The 17,930-nt window shown below is 35.3% G+C and overlaps 2 protein-coding genes and 1 long non-coding RNA gene across 3 annotated transcripts; 2 read left to right on the top strand and 1 right to left on the bottom strand.

Annotated features, from left to right (window-relative positions):
- Positions 1-231: 231 nt before the first annotated feature.
- LOC140970169 (serine/threonine-protein kinase BSK7-like) lies at positions 232-5,074 on the bottom strand. Its single transcript, XM_073431800.1, has 10 exons — positions 4,945-5,074; positions 4,655-4,875; positions 4,240-4,375; positions 3,655-3,788; positions 3,420-3,525; positions 2,815-2,900; positions 1,963-2,151; positions 1,209-1,361; positions 1,010-1,123; positions 232-864 (listed from the first exon to the last, which is right to left on the bottom strand). Exons 1-10 carry the CDS (start codon positions 5,024-5,026, stop codon positions 619-621), a joined length of 1,467 nt encoding a protein of 488 aa, XP_073287901.1. The 5' UTR covers positions 5,027-5,074; the 3' UTR covers positions 232-618.
- LOC140970170 (uncharacterized) lies at positions 5,008-6,461 on the top strand. Its single transcript, XR_012174080.1, has 2 exons — positions 5,008-5,148; positions 6,374-6,461. It is a non-coding gene; the product is annotated as an uncharacterized lncRNA (long non-coding RNA).
- Positions 6,462-10,988: 4,527 nt separating this feature from the next.
- LOC140970198 (DNA topoisomerase 2-like) lies at positions 10,989-17,928 on the top strand. Its single transcript, XM_073431832.1, has 19 exons — positions 10,989-11,589; positions 11,841-12,133; positions 12,219-12,285; positions 12,411-12,690; positions 12,778-12,977; positions 13,069-13,278; positions 13,402-13,515; positions 13,601-13,711; positions 13,847-14,011; positions 14,122-14,463; positions 14,639-14,772; positions 14,843-15,203; positions 15,289-15,475; positions 15,569-15,622; positions 15,729-16,153; positions 16,237-16,405; positions 16,482-16,549; positions 16,690-16,786; positions 17,138-17,928. Exons 1-19 carry the CDS (start codon positions 11,020-11,022, stop codon positions 17,707-17,709), a joined length of 4,419 nt encoding a protein of 1,472 aa, XP_073287933.1. The 5' UTR covers positions 10,989-11,019; the 3' UTR covers positions 17,710-17,928.
- The last annotated feature ends 2 nt before the right edge of the window (positions 17,929-17,930 follow it).

Below are 17,930 nucleotides of genomic sequence, written 5' to 3' on the forward strand. Positions count from 1 at the left end.
ATTTTGATATAAATTTACAACAAAAAATTGACCTTTTAAGTTCATATCAGAACAATTTATCGCTACGATTCAGATTCTTCTCAGAACTTGTATGGTTGTTAATTGATATGGTATAGAAGGTCAACCGATTATTGTGATTTAGAGCTCTCTTTTGAAATAAAATTGCAAATCAGTATGTTGATCGATACAAAAATAATTCTTCGACTGCCTCAATCCATTCCAATCCAATACCTCCAAAACCAAGAAATCATTTCTCGTACTACACCAAAAACAACCAGTTTCTGGCACCGATAAATAATCTCCACAAAAATCCCACCAAAAATACAAACCATGTAGCACTGTACATAAATCACACAGTACAGCAAATCTCTTCAAGAACTCAATTTTTAAAAATATAAAAATTAATCAGTCCTCCATCAACCAACATGTTATCCCTTTCAATGGCTCTGAAGTTAATGTTTTCTTGGAAAAGTTTAGTCCAGGCGTTCTGCACTTCGAGAAATGAATCCTCAAAACCAAAATAATCAGAAAAAGTTAAAAAGTACGTGTATCTGTTGCTTTTCGAGTTGAAGTTTCTTCAATCGTCTTGACATGAATAGAAGAAATCCCGTGGATTATTCAGGACGGTGGGATCCGTTTTTCTTCAAGAATTGAACCTTCTTTAAGTGCAATTTGTGCCTCATTCTCCCTTCCTAATGCAAAAAGAGCGGAAGCTTGTAAATATGAAGCTATATGCCAAACAGGAGATATAACTTGTGCCTGCACCGCATCATCAAGTGCCTCCTCTGGCATATCACTCATAACATGTGAGAGACTACGACGAGCAAACACAGTAGGCGATACCATGGTTCCAACATCGATAAACTGCAAAAAAAAACGAAGGGCATGATAGAGACGCATTTTTCCCTTCAGGAAACAGTAGATAATCAAGAATGCGTGTACTGTGATGTTTTTCTTCCTTTTTCTTTTCTGTGGAGAGCCATGGGGGAAGGATGGTCAAAGTTCTAACCTCTGTGTAACATTCAATTGCAGCTCGGAAATCTTTTTGATGGAAAGCCATGTCGCCTTTCTTCTTTGAGTTTAAAGTGTCCTGCATTTGATTTGTCCACATCTGGAATGAAAGCTGCGTAACCAGAAATGATCATTTCATTTTCCGGCAAAAAAGACAAGGGAAAAGAATTTTACAGTTAGATTAGCGAGAAACATACCTCAGTTGCCGCCCCTTCATCGTCTTTGTACCCGAGTTTGTCCAACATCTCGTGTATAGCTGTTAAATCCATTCTTAAGCATGCTTCGCCGAGGACCGACAGAGGCATAGCCGTTTCGCCATGAGGGATACCCATCAACACATGAGAAGGAACCTGCAAATTAATTACTCAGTGTTGTCACCATAAAATACATTCACGTGACAAATGCAATTCTTTCGTAACCCATACTTCACAACATCGTGTGTCACAATTGGAATTCTGAAAATTAAGCCTAATGTTACACTTTTCATCCCTCAAAACATATTTTCCCTTTTACATCTACCAAAATAATTATTACTTTTAATTTAATTTTTCACAACTCCAAAAAACTAGTAATTATATTATATTATAAATTCAATAGATAATATTTTAAAATTTTCTAAATAACTGACACCATTAAGATATTTTCTCTTTTCTATGATTTTGATAACATCATGCTCACATGCCATAACGTTCAACCGGAAAAAATATCTCAAGCAGGAAAGAAAACCAAATATCAATCACATTCTTCGATACATTTTTCAAGAAATCATCACATGTCGGGCAAACACTTATTGCAATCATTAATCCAAAAAAAGAAGTTATTTCTTCCAACAATAGGGGTACTGTTTACTTTTATCCTATACTCAAGCATCTATGAGCAATGCACATGTGAAGCAAACAAGGAAACATGGCAAAATAAACAGGGCATTTGCACGTTTCTAAGAGAACCAACCTCTGTATCCTTTTGAAGAGGAACTAGTGCAGCAACTAGTGATTTAGGATTAGGCCTCTCGCGGGGTTCGTATTGTAAACATCTTGATGCTAAACGAACCAACTCGGTTCCATCATCATTGGATAGCTCACCTTCCAAGCAAGAATCAGTTAACATTTGGAGATTTCGGTCCTTTATCAAATCAAGGGCCTGACAACGCGTGAATGAAATGAGACTAGAATTGATTGCAAGGCTAGTCAGAAGTCGAATATTGAAGCAGAAATTGGAGTAAATTCAGATTCAAAGACAACTTGAGACAATATCAATCAGATAAACTCTCTCTCCATTCACAGGCAGAGACTTTGCAAAAGAAAATGCACTGAAGAGAAGAAACAAAACAAACAAATACTCTTATAAATCACCACTTCTTGGACTCCAAACTCAACAAGAAACAAATAAATGCTGCCAATATATGGCCAACGGAATCAATCACTCCCATGTACACAGAAACAATCAAGTGAATGCATGCGAGTCTTTGTGGGGATGTCCCTACTATTTTGGATGGTAAAAATTTGAAAAAAGTGACATTACAAAAGTGTTATCAAAGTCATGAGATAAAGAATTATTGCAGATAGGAGGGCAACTAAAAAGAACAGCGGTGGCTTATTAAGTGGTAGGTCAACATACAAAAAAAGGGCTTTCAATCCATGGGCGGCAACATATCAAATACAAAACATCGCAGCAAAAAATATCAAGACATTTTTCCCAGGCTGACTGACAACTAGCATATTTTTTCACGAGCTGTTAATTTTGCAATATTACCAACAAAGTGTATGTTGTAAAATTAAGGAAACAGAGAATAACAAGACTTACATGGCTTGGTGGAATATGTTTACCACTGAGGAGATCAAGTAAAAGTGTGCCAAAGCTATATGTTACACTCTCTGGAGTAACTCTTCCTAAAAATTCAGCGAGCCAATAAAAATCAATCAATAATCTCAAATACAAGAGCTCATAGTGCATTCATTGAACACTGAGAGGAGTTAACAGCATTGATGGTACCGAGCAACTCAAAGACAGAACAGGAGTCAATTCGTACAACACACGGTGTTCACTAGTTTGAATTAATGTAGTTATCTACATAAATGAGCTAAAAAGACGAAGGTTAATTTCAGCCCTCTCTTGTCTCAACAGGTGTTCTGTCGATAAATTGGTATTGCGTTGAATTGCACAAGTTCCAGATATTTATAGCTAATTAAAATCACATTAAATTTTTTGGTTGCAACATCGAAAAAACAAAAATACTATTTGCTTTACCTGAGGTTCTTACACTTAAGAGACCATGAAATTGTTAAATACGGATCAAATAAATTAAGTGTTGTAAACCAATAAATATGCATAGATATAAGAAGAGCATCCTGTAATCAAACATCAAGCAGTTTGAATTAAGATACTTATTTCTAAAGGAGATACGGTACCAGTTCTTAGGTATTCAGGAGGAGTAAATGCCAAATTTGTACTGTAACTTTTTCCATCTCTACTGTTCTTCATTAAACCGAAACATGACAGTCTGGGATTGGCATCCTGTAACATACAAAGTACACAATGAGAAGCACAGAGTTACCACTATAATTGTGCCAATACTTGTTAGAATTTAAATCTATGGGAAATGATGAATAACAGATAACTGAGATGAAAGAACTTCAGACTAACATCATCAAACACTATTCTGTAGGCGTTGAGATCGTGATAAAGAGCCCGTCCTTTACTCGTGCAATATTCTAATGCTTGAGCAAGATATAAAGCAACCCTTAGCCGCATTGCCCATTTCATAGGTTGTGCTTCCCCTGAATTCACATAGAAAAGAAGCTTAGTAAATATGAAAACAAGGCATATACCAAATAAAATGTTTTGGAGGTCTAGATTAGCACAACAAGTAGACAGCCTCTGGCATGGCCTGCATTGATCAATTACATTATAATGGAATAAAAAATTGTCCGCAGACAAGTGAAAGCTTGTAATTTAAATTAACAAGACAGTGGATGATGTGAGTACTATTATTTATTCGAAAGGAAAACACTCTGTATGAATAGACAAAGGGAGCGAGAGCATATCACTTATATTTAGAACAGCTCTTGCAAGATAACAGCGCATCACGGAAAAGGAAATTTCAACTGAGCATAGTAGATATCGTTCAAGCACAACAGTTCACCATAATAATTGCAGTTTTCCATAGTAACTAGTGATTGCACAATGTATGACTAATAGCAACGTAATTGTCAAACCAAATCCACTCACAATGAAACAGATGTTTTGCAAGAGTTTCATTGGGCATAAATTCAGCAACAAGCAGCCTCTCGTCCCCTTCAGCACAACAGCCAAGTAAATTGGCCATTCTATTATTTCGGAGTTGACCAACAGTTCTTGCTTCTTCCTGAAGTTTCAATCATGCAATGAGTCCAAGAAAATATATACAATGTAGCCAAAAAGCTAAAAGAGTAACAGACATTGTGACATTTTTTCCAGCCACATATCTTAAAATCATATACAAATAATAGTAATATATATTGCAAAAAATTATGAAAGAATAGAAATATACAACTCATAACCCCAAAATTGGAATAGTAAAGAGAAATAACAGCTTGGAACATCATTGTACGGGAATAATTTCTCAATAAACAAAAAGGAAAAGATGCATGTAGCGCCTGCTAACCAGGAACTGCCGGGAATCAGGCCAAGCAGACCTATTAAAGCGTTTGACAGCTATCCGCCTCTGATTCTCCAATTTCCCTTTATAAACCACATTTGGAGCTTTCTCCCCATGTTCTGAAACTATGTTCGCAACCGCAAATCCAGATGTAGCTATCCTGAGTTGTTCGATTGAGTATTCACGAAATACAGGCAAACCACTAATTTCACCTTTATTTTCATTTTCTGCAACAAACATAAGCAGTCAAATTTGACCTCTTGACAACATAAGATGAAAAACGTTTTTCTACAAACCAGCATTCTTGGCTTCCTGAACTGATCCGTCATAATCCGAGATAAAACAACATGAGGTGATCTTTGAACAGTGGCAACCCATCCCAATCCAACCACTATTTGGAGCGACCAGAATTAAAACTTCAAACTTCCAAAATTACGAGTTACGAAAGTCCAAAAGCCACTGTTTATGACTTAAAGGACATCAATCTGAGTTCATAAAGGGTTACATTGAAGTTATACTTCTATACCATTGCGCCTAAAGTATCAACACAGAATAAGTGTTCAAATTCAAAACCATGTACATGCCAAGTGAAACAAAAAACCTTAAGAGTCCAAGGAACCTCTAAAGGAATCTTCTACTAATCCCAAGATAAAACCTGCAATTTGGATAGTTAATTTGAGATGCCAAATGCCAAACACAGGCATTCTTATATGCAACGAGTGGCTACAGAACAATTATGATTGGTGCAGCATCAGGATAAACCATTCATGCATCGTATATCACCGAAATTGTAATTTTATTACTGGCATACATGTGCCGACCAACAAGCACCGCCATTATCATTCAGTAACTTGCAACTGATCAAAGAATCCCAGAATATTACATTACATTGGCATCTTATAAATATGAGAAGCAAAGAAGCTTAAAAATATTAAACAAAAATCTTATCATTTGCATTTACTTCTGTTATATATCCCACGTTTGGCTCCAGGCTGCACGATAGAATCAGGAGAGGTTAATGAGTTTGAGGGCTATCCCAACTAGAAGGCTGGTCATTAAGATTTCGGATCTCCTACAGGGATTTATGGCCAAAGTGCTCTCTTACGAGTCGACGCAGTGAGAGGAGAGGGCCTAAAAAGAAGTTACTATTGGTAATTATCGATAATGTAGTCAATGTACGCATCACATTAAAGATTGGATTAAGGCGTACACATAAAATGCTAACAGGCTAATAAGGCATATGCGTCAAACACTGATAGGTCAATGAATGCTGGACCCTTTGGCGTGTATTCTCAAGGGATAGGCGATATTACAATATTCCATACTGGGTAATAAGTTTGTGAAGCAGACACAGGTTAGATACAGAGAGAGCAACTTTTAGCAAAAATACATCTGGAAACCTGAAAAGCACCAAACCCATTTTTTATTTTATTTTTCAATTCAAAAGGTTCCAACTTTCTTTAAAACATCCCAAAAGGCCTCTTTTTTGCTATGCCAACTCAGCTATTTTCTAGCACACATTAAACATACATACTCAGTCAATCCAAATCAATATTACAAACCCAGAAACAGATTTCCTAGAAACCATGTTTCCTAAAAAAAAACGCAAAGCAAAGTAGAAAAATCACATTCAAAAGATTAAAGACCCATTATAAAAGAATACAAAAATTTGAAAAACCCATATCCAAAAATTATCAATCAAGAATAGAAAAATCACCTTAGAAGAGATTACTTGGCTGAACCTGAACCGGATTTGGTCAAAGCACAAAGTGAACTGTTAACGCCGTCTATATGTATATCGAGAAATATAAAATAAAGTAGTATATAAAGGCTTGATTTGGGTAGCCTGAAATGAAAGATCAGAAGGGTATATGTATAGGCGGAGGAACATAAATATGGATATATAAAATAGACACAGATAGATACACACAAATGTGTTGTGTACTTTGGGTGAGATTAATGCAGATCTATTTTGAGCGTGTGGGGTTTAAATGCTTTCTTCTTGTTAATTTCTCCATTTCCCACCGACATCCAACCCATTATTACTATTCTGTCGCTTAATTTTATGCTTCTGGTTTGCATTTATGGTAATGTATAATCATCATTTTTAAAATTTATGCTTAATTTACTTTTTTAGCAACTTAACTACTTTTTTTAAAAAAAAAATAACTGATTTTAAAATACATATTTATAATTCATATTGAAAATTATACGGTTGTTGTGAGCAAATACATCAAGGTACGAATTATTCGATTTGTATTTAAAATATCAAAATCAAGTCGAGTTGAAACATATTTGAATTCGAATTGTAGTTGTTGTTTTGGCTCTTAAAACTTTACTATACTTAATATTTTTTTAAAATATATTATTTGTGTCACGTATAATTTTATCGCAAATTATTACGACTTTGACCATTCTAAAAAAGCTAAAAGTGGCCGAGCCACTTTATATGACAAGCTCGGGTGGTCCAAATTTTTTTAGAAAATTATATGTAAATTTTGAATTAATTTGATATTAGTCCTGGTAGATCAATTTAAAATATTAAAAAATTATATAATTTAAAATTCTAGTTCGGACAGAGCCATATTCCTAGCTCCGTCACTACAGTTGTGGTAATCCTTTTGCTGTGTTTTTTATTAAAAAAATTATTTTTTTATTTCTCGTAACGTAAGTGTTGTGTAGGTTCTTTACTGTTAATGACGGATAGGGGGTCTGCTGATAAATCAATTTGAATAATCTGAGGTGAATTGTTGCTTCCGTGCAGTGTCTTGGTTCGCAGGAAAACGAACATTGACTTGATGGCTTCTGATTTCCAAAGTCTGGTGAGTATATTTGCTGTTTGTATCATTCATTTTCTGCCTTGCAGCCCTTTGTTAAACCTAATATATTTAGAGAATATTTGAAGTATTAAATGCAGATGGTAAAATTTAGCTGTGATTTGTCTGTTTCCTCTTTTTATCCTGTTAAAGGCTTTTAACTCTAGTTTGGAAAATTTTTAATGTTTCTTTTTTATCTTTATAACCTTAGAGTGTTTTAGTAATGCTACATGTACAATTAAATTTGTACAAGAATTCTTACAACACAAAAAATTCAATACAAAAATTCCATTTATCAACATCTCATGATAAATTCAATGCAAAATCTCACGATTTAATGGTTGTAAATATCGCTGTATGATATTTTGGTTGTACCTTTAGCATTATTCGGAGTGTTTTTTTTTAACAAAAAAAATTAAACTGCAATGTTGAATCTTCAAAAGATATGCAAGTAAATGGCGTATGGCTGCTAAGGTTTCAGGCATTCATTTGAACATGCCTTTGATAATGCTTTTTCCATACACAGGCAGTTCCGTCTTTTTTCTTTGAACTTTCCATGCTTATGAAATTGGGTATTGCATTTGCTGGTATATTTTTCAATTTTCAAGTTTATATTGAAATGACAAAAAAAAAAAAACATCATGGTAACTTCGATCGTATTAATGGAGTTATTTCCAAACCTTGTGATGCAAGTTATTATAAAAATTGACTGAATTTATCATTGCCACTGATGATTTTAAATGTGCATGCAGATCTCTGAGTTTTCAATGTCAGGCTTCATTTTTTGGTTGTCCTTTCGACAGGCAAAAGAACAGACGAAATGTATGCCAAGTTGCCAACCATCACATGCATATCCACATTTATTTGTATCATTTTTTTGTTTTTATCACAAATTTCATGGTGCCTTCCTTTGACAGGCGGTCAAAGTGAAGCTGTTCGCTGATGACCTTACTAAAACAGGGAAATTTGAAGATTTGAATTATAGCTTTTGGGATGAGTGCTTCACATCGAAGAAGAAATCTGTTTGTTTCAACTTTTTTTCATATATTTATTTTGATATTTCATGGACCTTGTCACTTGTGAAAGATAATTTTCACAAGACGAGGTTACTGATTAACACATTTTTCTGTATGTAACTAGAGCGTCGATTTCCTCTTGCGGCCTTTGAATTTGCTGCTGTTGGAATCCTGCAAGTATCAGTGCCAACTTCTTGTGATCAGAGTTGCTGAATATCTTTTCCTTGACTACTTAACAAGTTGAAAGGATTAGCAAATGAAAAGTTCAAAGCTGACCTTTATTCATCGACTGAACATTAGCAAATTTTGGTTCCATACAACAGCTAGAATAGATTGATTTCTTGATGCAGTTATGTGAAATGCTTTTAGATTTACATACACTAAAAATCTTGGCTGTATATTGTGTGAAACAGTGTTTTTAACTGGAGAAGAGTTACCTAGATTATGCTACCGGAGTCAAGGTCAGGAAGCAGAAAGTCGAATCTTCCAGAGTGAATAATCCGCCATCCCTATGATCGTAACATTGTTATCCTTAGTTATAATAATTATTTCTGGTAAAAATTTCTTTCTTTCTGCATTTCAATTATTTTATAACAATCTCCATCTTATTGTACTCGGAATGCTATTAATTTAAAAAAAAATTGATACCAAGTCTAGCTATGACCCGTTTGGTAGGCTTGATTAATTTTTTATTGTTAGATAAAATCACGTTACTTTTATTTTTAGCACTAGATTGCGAGTGTATGATCAACTAATTTCATTGTGCATGCATGAAAAGAATTTAGTGGGTTCTGGCATGGCTTGCACTTCTACGGTACTAAAGATTGTGGTAATCAAAATACCAAAATGTCCCACTTTATAATAATAATTAACTTATCTCATTTTTTAAAATCACATCGCACTCGCACGTAAATAGTATTTATCACAATGTATTATACATATTTTTTTTTATGAATCATATGATTATCTGATCGTACATAATGTTTCGTTTTTGGATTCGTGAATGATGGTATCAACATGTTTTGACTTGGTAAATAAAAAATAAAGTACAAGGTGTTAACGCATCCGTATTGGTTCAAGTTATAACACTCATCATCTCATCAAAAATCTTGGAGTCCACAAGTTGTGGTTTTATCCACAAAATCTACTCTTAATGTACACGACATCCTATTATTCATAAAGAACAATAAAATATGTAATTATAAGTAAATTACGTATTAACCAGAAAAATTATTTTATTAACATTTACTATGTATCTTCCAAAACAATATCAATAAATTTTATAAGGCGTCCTCCAATAAGATGTGTACTTCCTTTATAATCGATTTAATCATTTTCATTACGAGACATTTATACTACTATGCATTAATTCTTTCAAATTAAGATAATCTCGAAATAGCATGCATTTGAGTTCAAAATTTTGTTATTACTAAATGGTAATTTAATGTCTATTGGAAAATTTATGATTAAGTAATAATTTTTAATACTCAACCAATTATTTTTGTTAAGAAAAATCAAATAAATTAATTAAAGATTGCATCTCCTTTTTTAGTCAATAATTTGTGCTGAAACTTCCCTAATTTTTCAAAACTTTGTTTATATATATACATAGATATAGATTAAAGAGGGTATAAAAACATAATTTGACCAAAATTTCCGAACTACAATATTTTAGTTATTGTTTAGAACAATCATACCACATTCTTGAAAATTATGAACTACAATGTAGCATCTTTAAAAAAAATCGCTCACATGTTTTTTTTAAAAAAAATATATTTTTTCAAATAATTAAATTATATAAAAGCATTGTATCGAAAGAGCAGTGGTGTTCAAACTTCGAATAAAACCGAAAAAACCGAACACTGAATCGAACGAAAAACCGAATTTTATAATTCGAATATAAATGTTAAAACCGAAATTTATTTGGTTCGGTTTCGGATTATATATGTCAAAACCGAACCGACCGACCGACCGAAAAAATCGAAATTTCATTAAATTAATAATTTATTTTTATTATATATTTTTTAAGATGATATCAGTGAATGATGAATTATTTTGAATAATATTTAGTTGATTGTTGTTTATGTAATTCGTTTAGACTTTATATTTAAATGTTTTACTAAGAAATCACGTAAAAAGATAACATATTATATTTTACAATATATTTATCTTATTAATTTAAATAATTATATTAAAACCGAAATAACCGACCGAAATAATCGAACTATTTGGTAGAAAATCGAGTCGAAGAAAAATGATTCGAATATCAAATTATATATTTGTAAAATCGAATCCGAAAAAATCTAAATAAAAATCGAAAATCGAACTGAATCGACCGATAAATACTACTACGAAAGAGTTCATTTTTGGAAAGTGGGTAATTTTTGTTGCGGAAAACGGGTCAAACCCTACACCCGCATCCATCAAAATTCAAAATTGAAATTCAAAAATCAATGTAGCCGTAAGCCCGCTCTTTTAAAACCTACTCTCACATCTGTCCATCCTCAAACCACACTCACTATCTCTCAAATCCTCCGCCATGGCCGCAGCCAGAAAAGTCCCCCTCACCACCAGCAACAACTCCAACATTCCCCCGCCGGTAACCGCTGCAGGTAAGAAAACAATCGAAGAAACCTACCAGAAGAAAACCCAGCTCGAGCACATCCTCATTCGACCTGACACGTACATTGGTTCCATTGAAAAGCATACTCAGACCTTATGGGTGTACGAAAACGAACAAATGGTCCACAGATCAATCTCCTACGTCCCTGGTCTCTACAAAATCTTTGACGAAATCCTTGTCAATGCTGCTGACAACAAGCAGAGGGATCCAAAAATGGACTCGGTCAAGGTGACGATTGACGTCGAGTCCAACTGCATCAGTGTTTACAATAATGGGGATGGTGTTCCGGTGGAGATTCATCAGGAAGAAGGTGTTTATGTGCCTGAATTGATTTTCGGGCATCTGTTGACCAGTAGTAATTACGACGACAAGGAGAAGAAGACTACGGGTGGAAGGAATGGTTATGGCGCTAAACTCACGAATATCTTTTCCACTGAATTTGTGATCGAGACTGCAGACGGAAAGAGGCAGAAGAAATACAAGCAGGTGCTAAGACAATTTTTAGATCTAGTAGGGTTAGATTTTACCAAGTTTCCCGTTTTTTGGATTTCTTGATTTCTGTATTCAATTTTGAAAAATTGGGATTGTTACAATAGAATATAGTGCTTTATTTAGAGATATTTTTTTGGCGATTCTGTTCTCCAGATGCTGATTTCTTGATTTTTTACTTCTCTCTTAATTGCGTATTAAGGAAATTATCAATAGCTAATTTTTGAGCATGTCCTGATATTATGAAGGTTTTCTCGGATAACATGGGAAAAAAGTCGGAGCCTGCAATAACAAAATGCAAATCTAATGAGAATTGGACAAAAGTTTCATTCAAGCCAGACTTGGCGAAGTTTAGCATGACTAATTTGGAGGAGGATGTCGTTGCCTTGATGAAAAAGCGGGTAATTGATGTTGCGGGGTGCCTCGGGAAGACAGTGAAGGTGGAATTGAACGGGCAGCAATTTAATTTTAAATCATTTTCAAGTTACTGTGAACTTTATCTCAAATCTCCTTCGGTATCTAGCTCCGATCCGCTACCAAGGTGTTTCTTGTCATTTTTTTCCTACTATATCTGGTCCGTTAAATTTCAAAAGTCAGGGAACTCACGTTCTTCATCAATTTGGCAGATTTGAAGAGGAAGTGCATGAAAGGTGGCAAATTTGTGTAAGTCGAAGTGAAGGACAATTTCAACAGGTGTGGAAAAGTAATGTTGTCGCAGTCTGTTCATTCATATGTTTAAGTTTTATTTATATTGGTCAAAATTGGGTAACGCTGTCATTGAGAAAGGAAAAATGGTTAATGTATCCGTTGTTGAGCAGGTCAGCTTTGTAAATGGAATTGCAACAGTCAAGGGTGGGACTCATGTCGATTTTGTCACCAACAAGATAACTGGCCATCTCATTAATGTCATGAAGAGCAAGAACAAAAAGAATAAGACGTTTGATCCCAAACCCCATACCGTAAAGAATCATTTATGGATATTTGTCAATGCTCTTATTGACAACCCTGCTTTTGATTCTCAAACAAAAGAGACTCTAACACTTCGTGCAGGAAGTTTCGGTTCATCTTGGGATTTCACTTCAAAGTTCTTGGACAAAGGTATGTGGTGTGGTTATTGTTGCCAATATATTGTCAATTCGCAGAGTCCTTATCTCTATTTGAGCTTCATCAATTCAACTTGCGCAGTGGCCAAGTCTGATATAATGAAAAACATTGAGGAATGGGCCGAATTCAAGCAGCAGAAGGATCTCAAGAAAACAGATGGATCAAAGGACAGAAAGATCTATGGGCTTGCAAAACTAGCTGATGCTAATGAGGCCGGGGGAAAAAATTCTGATAAGTGTACGTTAATCTTGACAGAAGGTGATTCAGCCAAGGCACTTGCAGTAAGTTGCCATTCTCATTACTTTGCACGAAAAAAACCTTTTTTTGCTTTGATTGGCATTTAAATTTTAACACGGTGAGATGTTCGTTTAGATTGCTGGATTGGCTGTCGTTGGACGAGATCATTATGGTGTGTTTCCTCTAAGAGGTAAATTGCTTAATGTGAGGGAAGCGAGTCATAATCAGCTAATGCAGAATCTTGAAATTCAAAATATCAAGCAGATTTTAGGACTCCAGCATGGTAAACAATATGACAGTGTAAAGTCACTCAGATATGGTCATTTGATGATAATGACTGATCAGGTATCTTCTTGTTATATGTTGAGGTCTTTTGGTCTTCCATCTCCACATTGTTGAAAATTATTATGGAATATAGATTGTAGCAATTTGGAATTTTAACCAGAATCAATGTTTGTGATAGTGCAGGATCACGATGGTTCCCATATCAAGGGGCTGCTAATAAATTTCGTTCACTCATTTTGGCCGTCATTGCTCAAAGTTCCTTCATTTATGCTAGAATTCATAACTCCTATTGTTAAGGTTTGAAGAAAATGAAAATGCTTGTCTTTCAACTCAAAATCACTAGTTTTGTTATTTCCTGAATTCAATGTATCTTGTTCTTTAGGCTACTCATAGAAATGGAGAAAAGAAGTCCTTCTACACCATGCCTGAGTACGAATCGTGGAAGGAAAGTTTGGGGGAAAACGCAAAAAATTGGTCTATTAAGTATTACAAGGTTTGTCTCTCTAAGATACGAATAAACAGAGATTAAAATGGGCACAATGTGCTTGACCTTTAAAATTGATAGCAAAGTCAGTCAATTTCCTTTATTCTATAAAGATTTTTGGTTGTCTCTTTGCTATCCTTGAAGGGGTTAGGAACGAGCACAAATGAGGAAGCCAAGGAGTATTTTGGAGACCTTAGGATGCACAAGAAGGATTTTCTATGGGTGGATGAAGAAGATGGAGAGGCAATTGAACTTGCTTTCAGCAAAAAAAAGATTGAAGCAAGAAAAAGTTGGCTTCGCCAATTTGAGGTTTGCAGCCAGAATGCCAGATGTAGATTGTTTTGGTTTTCATGATGATTATCTTCACACTATTTGACTACTTAAAATGACTTACAAGGCTGTCATTTCTTGTTTTGCAGCCAGGGACGTACCTTGATCAGAGAGAGAGACTTATCAAGTACAAAGATTTTGTCCATAAGGAACTTATATTGTTTTCAATGGCTGATCTTCAGAGATCAATTCCATCCATGGTTGATGGATTGAAACCAGGTCAACGAAAGATACTTTTCTGTTCTTTCAAGAGAAACTTCATCAAGGAAGCAAAAGTTTCCCAATTCTCGGGTTATGTATCTGAACATTCAGCTTACCATCATGGCGAGCAGAGTCTTGCCAGTACCATCATTGGCATGGCTCAGAATTACATAGGCAGCAACAACATAAATCTCCTTAAACCTAATGGTCAGTTCGGCACACGAGGACAGGCAAGACAACAGAAAGTTGCTTATATATTTTAACTATGTTACTGTTGACTGTTTCAAACTATATATATATATATATATATATATATATATATATATATATATGATTTCCGTTCTTTGGCAATTCATCATTTGCACCTTACAACATAGGATCTTATGTAAAATCTTTCGTTCGCAGGGTGGAAAAGATCATGCAAGTGCAAGGTATATTTTCACTCAGTTGTCTCCTGTTACAAGATTTATGTTTCCTAAGGCAGATGATATTCTCCTCAACTATTTGAATGAAGATGGGCAGCGTATTGAACCCTCATGGTGAGTTTTTGGGTGAATGATAAATATTTGAGCATAATTATATGAGAACTGATGTAATTTGTCATCACAGGTATGTCCCTATCATACCGATGGTCTTAGTAAATGGAAGTGAAGGAATTGGCACAGGTTGGAGTTCCTTTGTTCCAAATTACAACCCTAAAGACATTATTGCCAATGTGAGGCATTTGTTGAATGGTGAACCAATGGATGCTATGCATCCATGGTACAGAGGATTCAGAGGAACAATTGAGAAAACTGCGACAAAGGAAGCTGGAGGAGCTGGCTATACAATCAGTGGAATCATGGAGGAAGTTGATGAAGCGACACTTAGGATAACAGAGCTTCCTATTCGAAAGTGGACTCAAGATTACAAGGAATTCCTGGAGTCTGTTGCCGCAGAGAATGATAAGAGCAAAGACCCATTCATTGAGGTGTTTTTACATGTTAGAAACAACGTGAGGAAGAGTTAGGGATCTCTTACAAAGTATTTCTTTTTTTGTTTTTCCTTTATTGCAGGGCTGCAGTGACAATAGTACTGGGGACATTGTTCATTTTTTGGTTTGCATGTCTCCGGACAATCTTTTGCTAGCTAAGCAGGAGGGTTTGCTGAAGAAATTTAAACTAACCACATCAATCAGTACCACTAACATGCATTTGTTTGACTCAAACGGTTTAATAAAGAAATATGACACCCCTGAACAGAGTAAGCGGCAAGCCCCTCAATAGGTTTCGGTTAAATGTTTTCTTCCAATGTGTATACAATATTTTTTTACTGGCGCCTTTTTGTCATTTGCAGTTCTTGAGGAATTTTTTCACATAAGACTCGAGTTCTACGACAAAAGAAAGGCAAGTCTCATCATGTAAAATCACAATAGTACTTGTTGATGTTGGTATCATTAATGCATTAGCTTTGCTTTATAATAAGTTTTAATCAACGAACTTGTTTATGCAGAAAGCTTTGATGGTCAACCTTGAAAATGATTTGTTAAAATGTGAAAATAAATATAGATTTATACGGTGTGTCGTGGAAGGAAGCATTATTGTGAGCAACAGAAAAAGAGCCGACTTGTTCTGTGAATTGAAGGAGAAGGGTTTCACTCCTTTCCCAAAAAAGAAAAGCTCTGCAGATGTTTTCATTGCTGGCTCAACTGATGATGCCGAAGAAACTGAGGAGAATCTCCAAGGGGCAACAAGCCAAGGAGATTCAACTAGTGATTATGACTACTTGCTCTCTATGTCAATTGGTACATTAACACTTGAGAAGCTGCAGGAGCTGCGGGCTGAGAGAGATAAACTCCTTCAGGAAGTTGAGGACTTGAAAAATGCCACGATAAAGTCTTTATGGTTATCCGATCTTGATGCTCTTGAAGGAAAAGTTGATGTGAGCTTTTGAGAACACAACATGTCCAGTAATAAGTTGGTGTTATTTTCTAGCTTTTGCTTAAAGGTGGAATTCTGTTTCAGGAACTAGAGCAAAGTGTGCAACAAATAGAGGTGGAGCGAAAAAAGATACTAGGCAAGGCAAAAATTACAAGACCAGTACTGAAGAATCAACGTAAGAATAACAAGAAGGCAAACAACAAAGAAACAGCTGAACCAAATGAAATATCGATTAATTCTGTTCCAGAAACAGGTCGGTTCATGTAAATAGCCATTTGTACTGTGCATCCGTAATTGGTAACTAAAAGTGATTGGTCATTTGCCTTCAGATACTATTGCAGAAAACAAGAAAGTGAAAGGCAAGGAAGCAGCAAGAAAGAAAGCTCCTGCCCGAAAGGTTAGATTTACTCGATAATGTATCATTCTATTTTTGTCAAGATGTAGCATGCTGATTACGTATATTTTTGTCAAGATGTATTAAATAAATCTATATTAGTCAATTTGGTCTCTTAACACTGGTTTCGTTTATCACGACAGGCTGCTGACTCAGATGATGATGACTATGGTGGGATATCTGGTCTAAGACAACGCCTTGCGTCTTACAATTTGGACTCTTCTCCTGATCACGCAGAAGGTAAACGAAGTGCCATTAATTAGTTCTCAAAGCAAACTTTACAGCTCAGGTACGTTATTTCAGAGTTCATAGTGAGCAGGTGAAGTTTGATTTATGCAGAAATCTTATCAAACATAGTCATACTTTGACTACTTTCCTATTTCCTTCTATGACCAGCGCTAGAGATATTGCAGTCGCATTTTAATGAAGCTATTAATTGTGAAAATTTTAAATGAACTGAAATGATGCACCTATACTGGTTCTACATGGTGCATTGATATGCTTTGTTTTCCAGGTCCAAAACATGGAAATGAACACTGGAAATATGATTATATTCACAATTCAACAATGAAATCCTTATATTTTGTACAGATATGGAGACCGAGGTGCCAAATAAAAACAAAGGACCAAGCAAAAGGGCTGCCGCACAGAAGAAGCAGCTGATAACTGTTTCCGAGACTCTTGATGAAGACGAGATTGAGATAATCCAAGACGATAGTTTTGATCCTGAAGAGAATAAACAGAAGGCAGGGAAAAAACCAGCTAATGGAAAAGCAGCTGCCAAACCTCCTGCAGGGACCAAGAAAAGAGGACCAATAAGCAAGCAGTCTCAAGTTATAGACCAAAAACTGATCACAGAAGTTTCGAAGCCGGCCGATATTATTTCCCCTGACAAGAAAGTGAGGAAAATGAGAGCATCACCATTTAACAAGAAAAGCAGTTCTGTTCTCGGCAGGGAGCTCACAATAGAAATGGAGGAGAATTCACCCGAGCAAGAGAACATTGGCAGTGACAACGGCCAAGCTGTGGCTCCAAGAGCTAGACCTCAAAGGGCAAACCGGGTGATACGGACATATGTTATCAGTGATGATTCCGGGAGTGATGCAGCTGATGGTGATTCTGAGAGTGATCAATTCTCCGACTTTAATGATGACGAGGATTAGTTCAATTCTTTTAAGTTTTCGCACGTCAATGGCCATCACAAATAGTGTGTGGTCTTTGATATTTGCGTTGTTTAGTTTGTTCACATTTTTTTCCTTGTGACGTAGAATGAGCCACTGTTGCTATTTGCAACATTTCTTTTCATTGTTTTATCCTAAACAATGTCATTATCTAATTGAGACAAAATCATCCTTATAAGAACTTTCTTGTATAATAAAATTTT

Source organism: Primulina huaijiensis, unplaced genomic scaffold, assembly GCF_012295235.1.
Source record: "Primulina huaijiensis isolate GDHJ02 unplaced genomic scaffold, ASM1229523v2 scaffold43369, whole genome shotgun sequence".
Classification (NCBI taxonomy): Eukaryota; Viridiplantae; Streptophyta; class Magnoliopsida; order Lamiales; family Gesneriaceae; genus Primulina; species Primulina huaijiensis.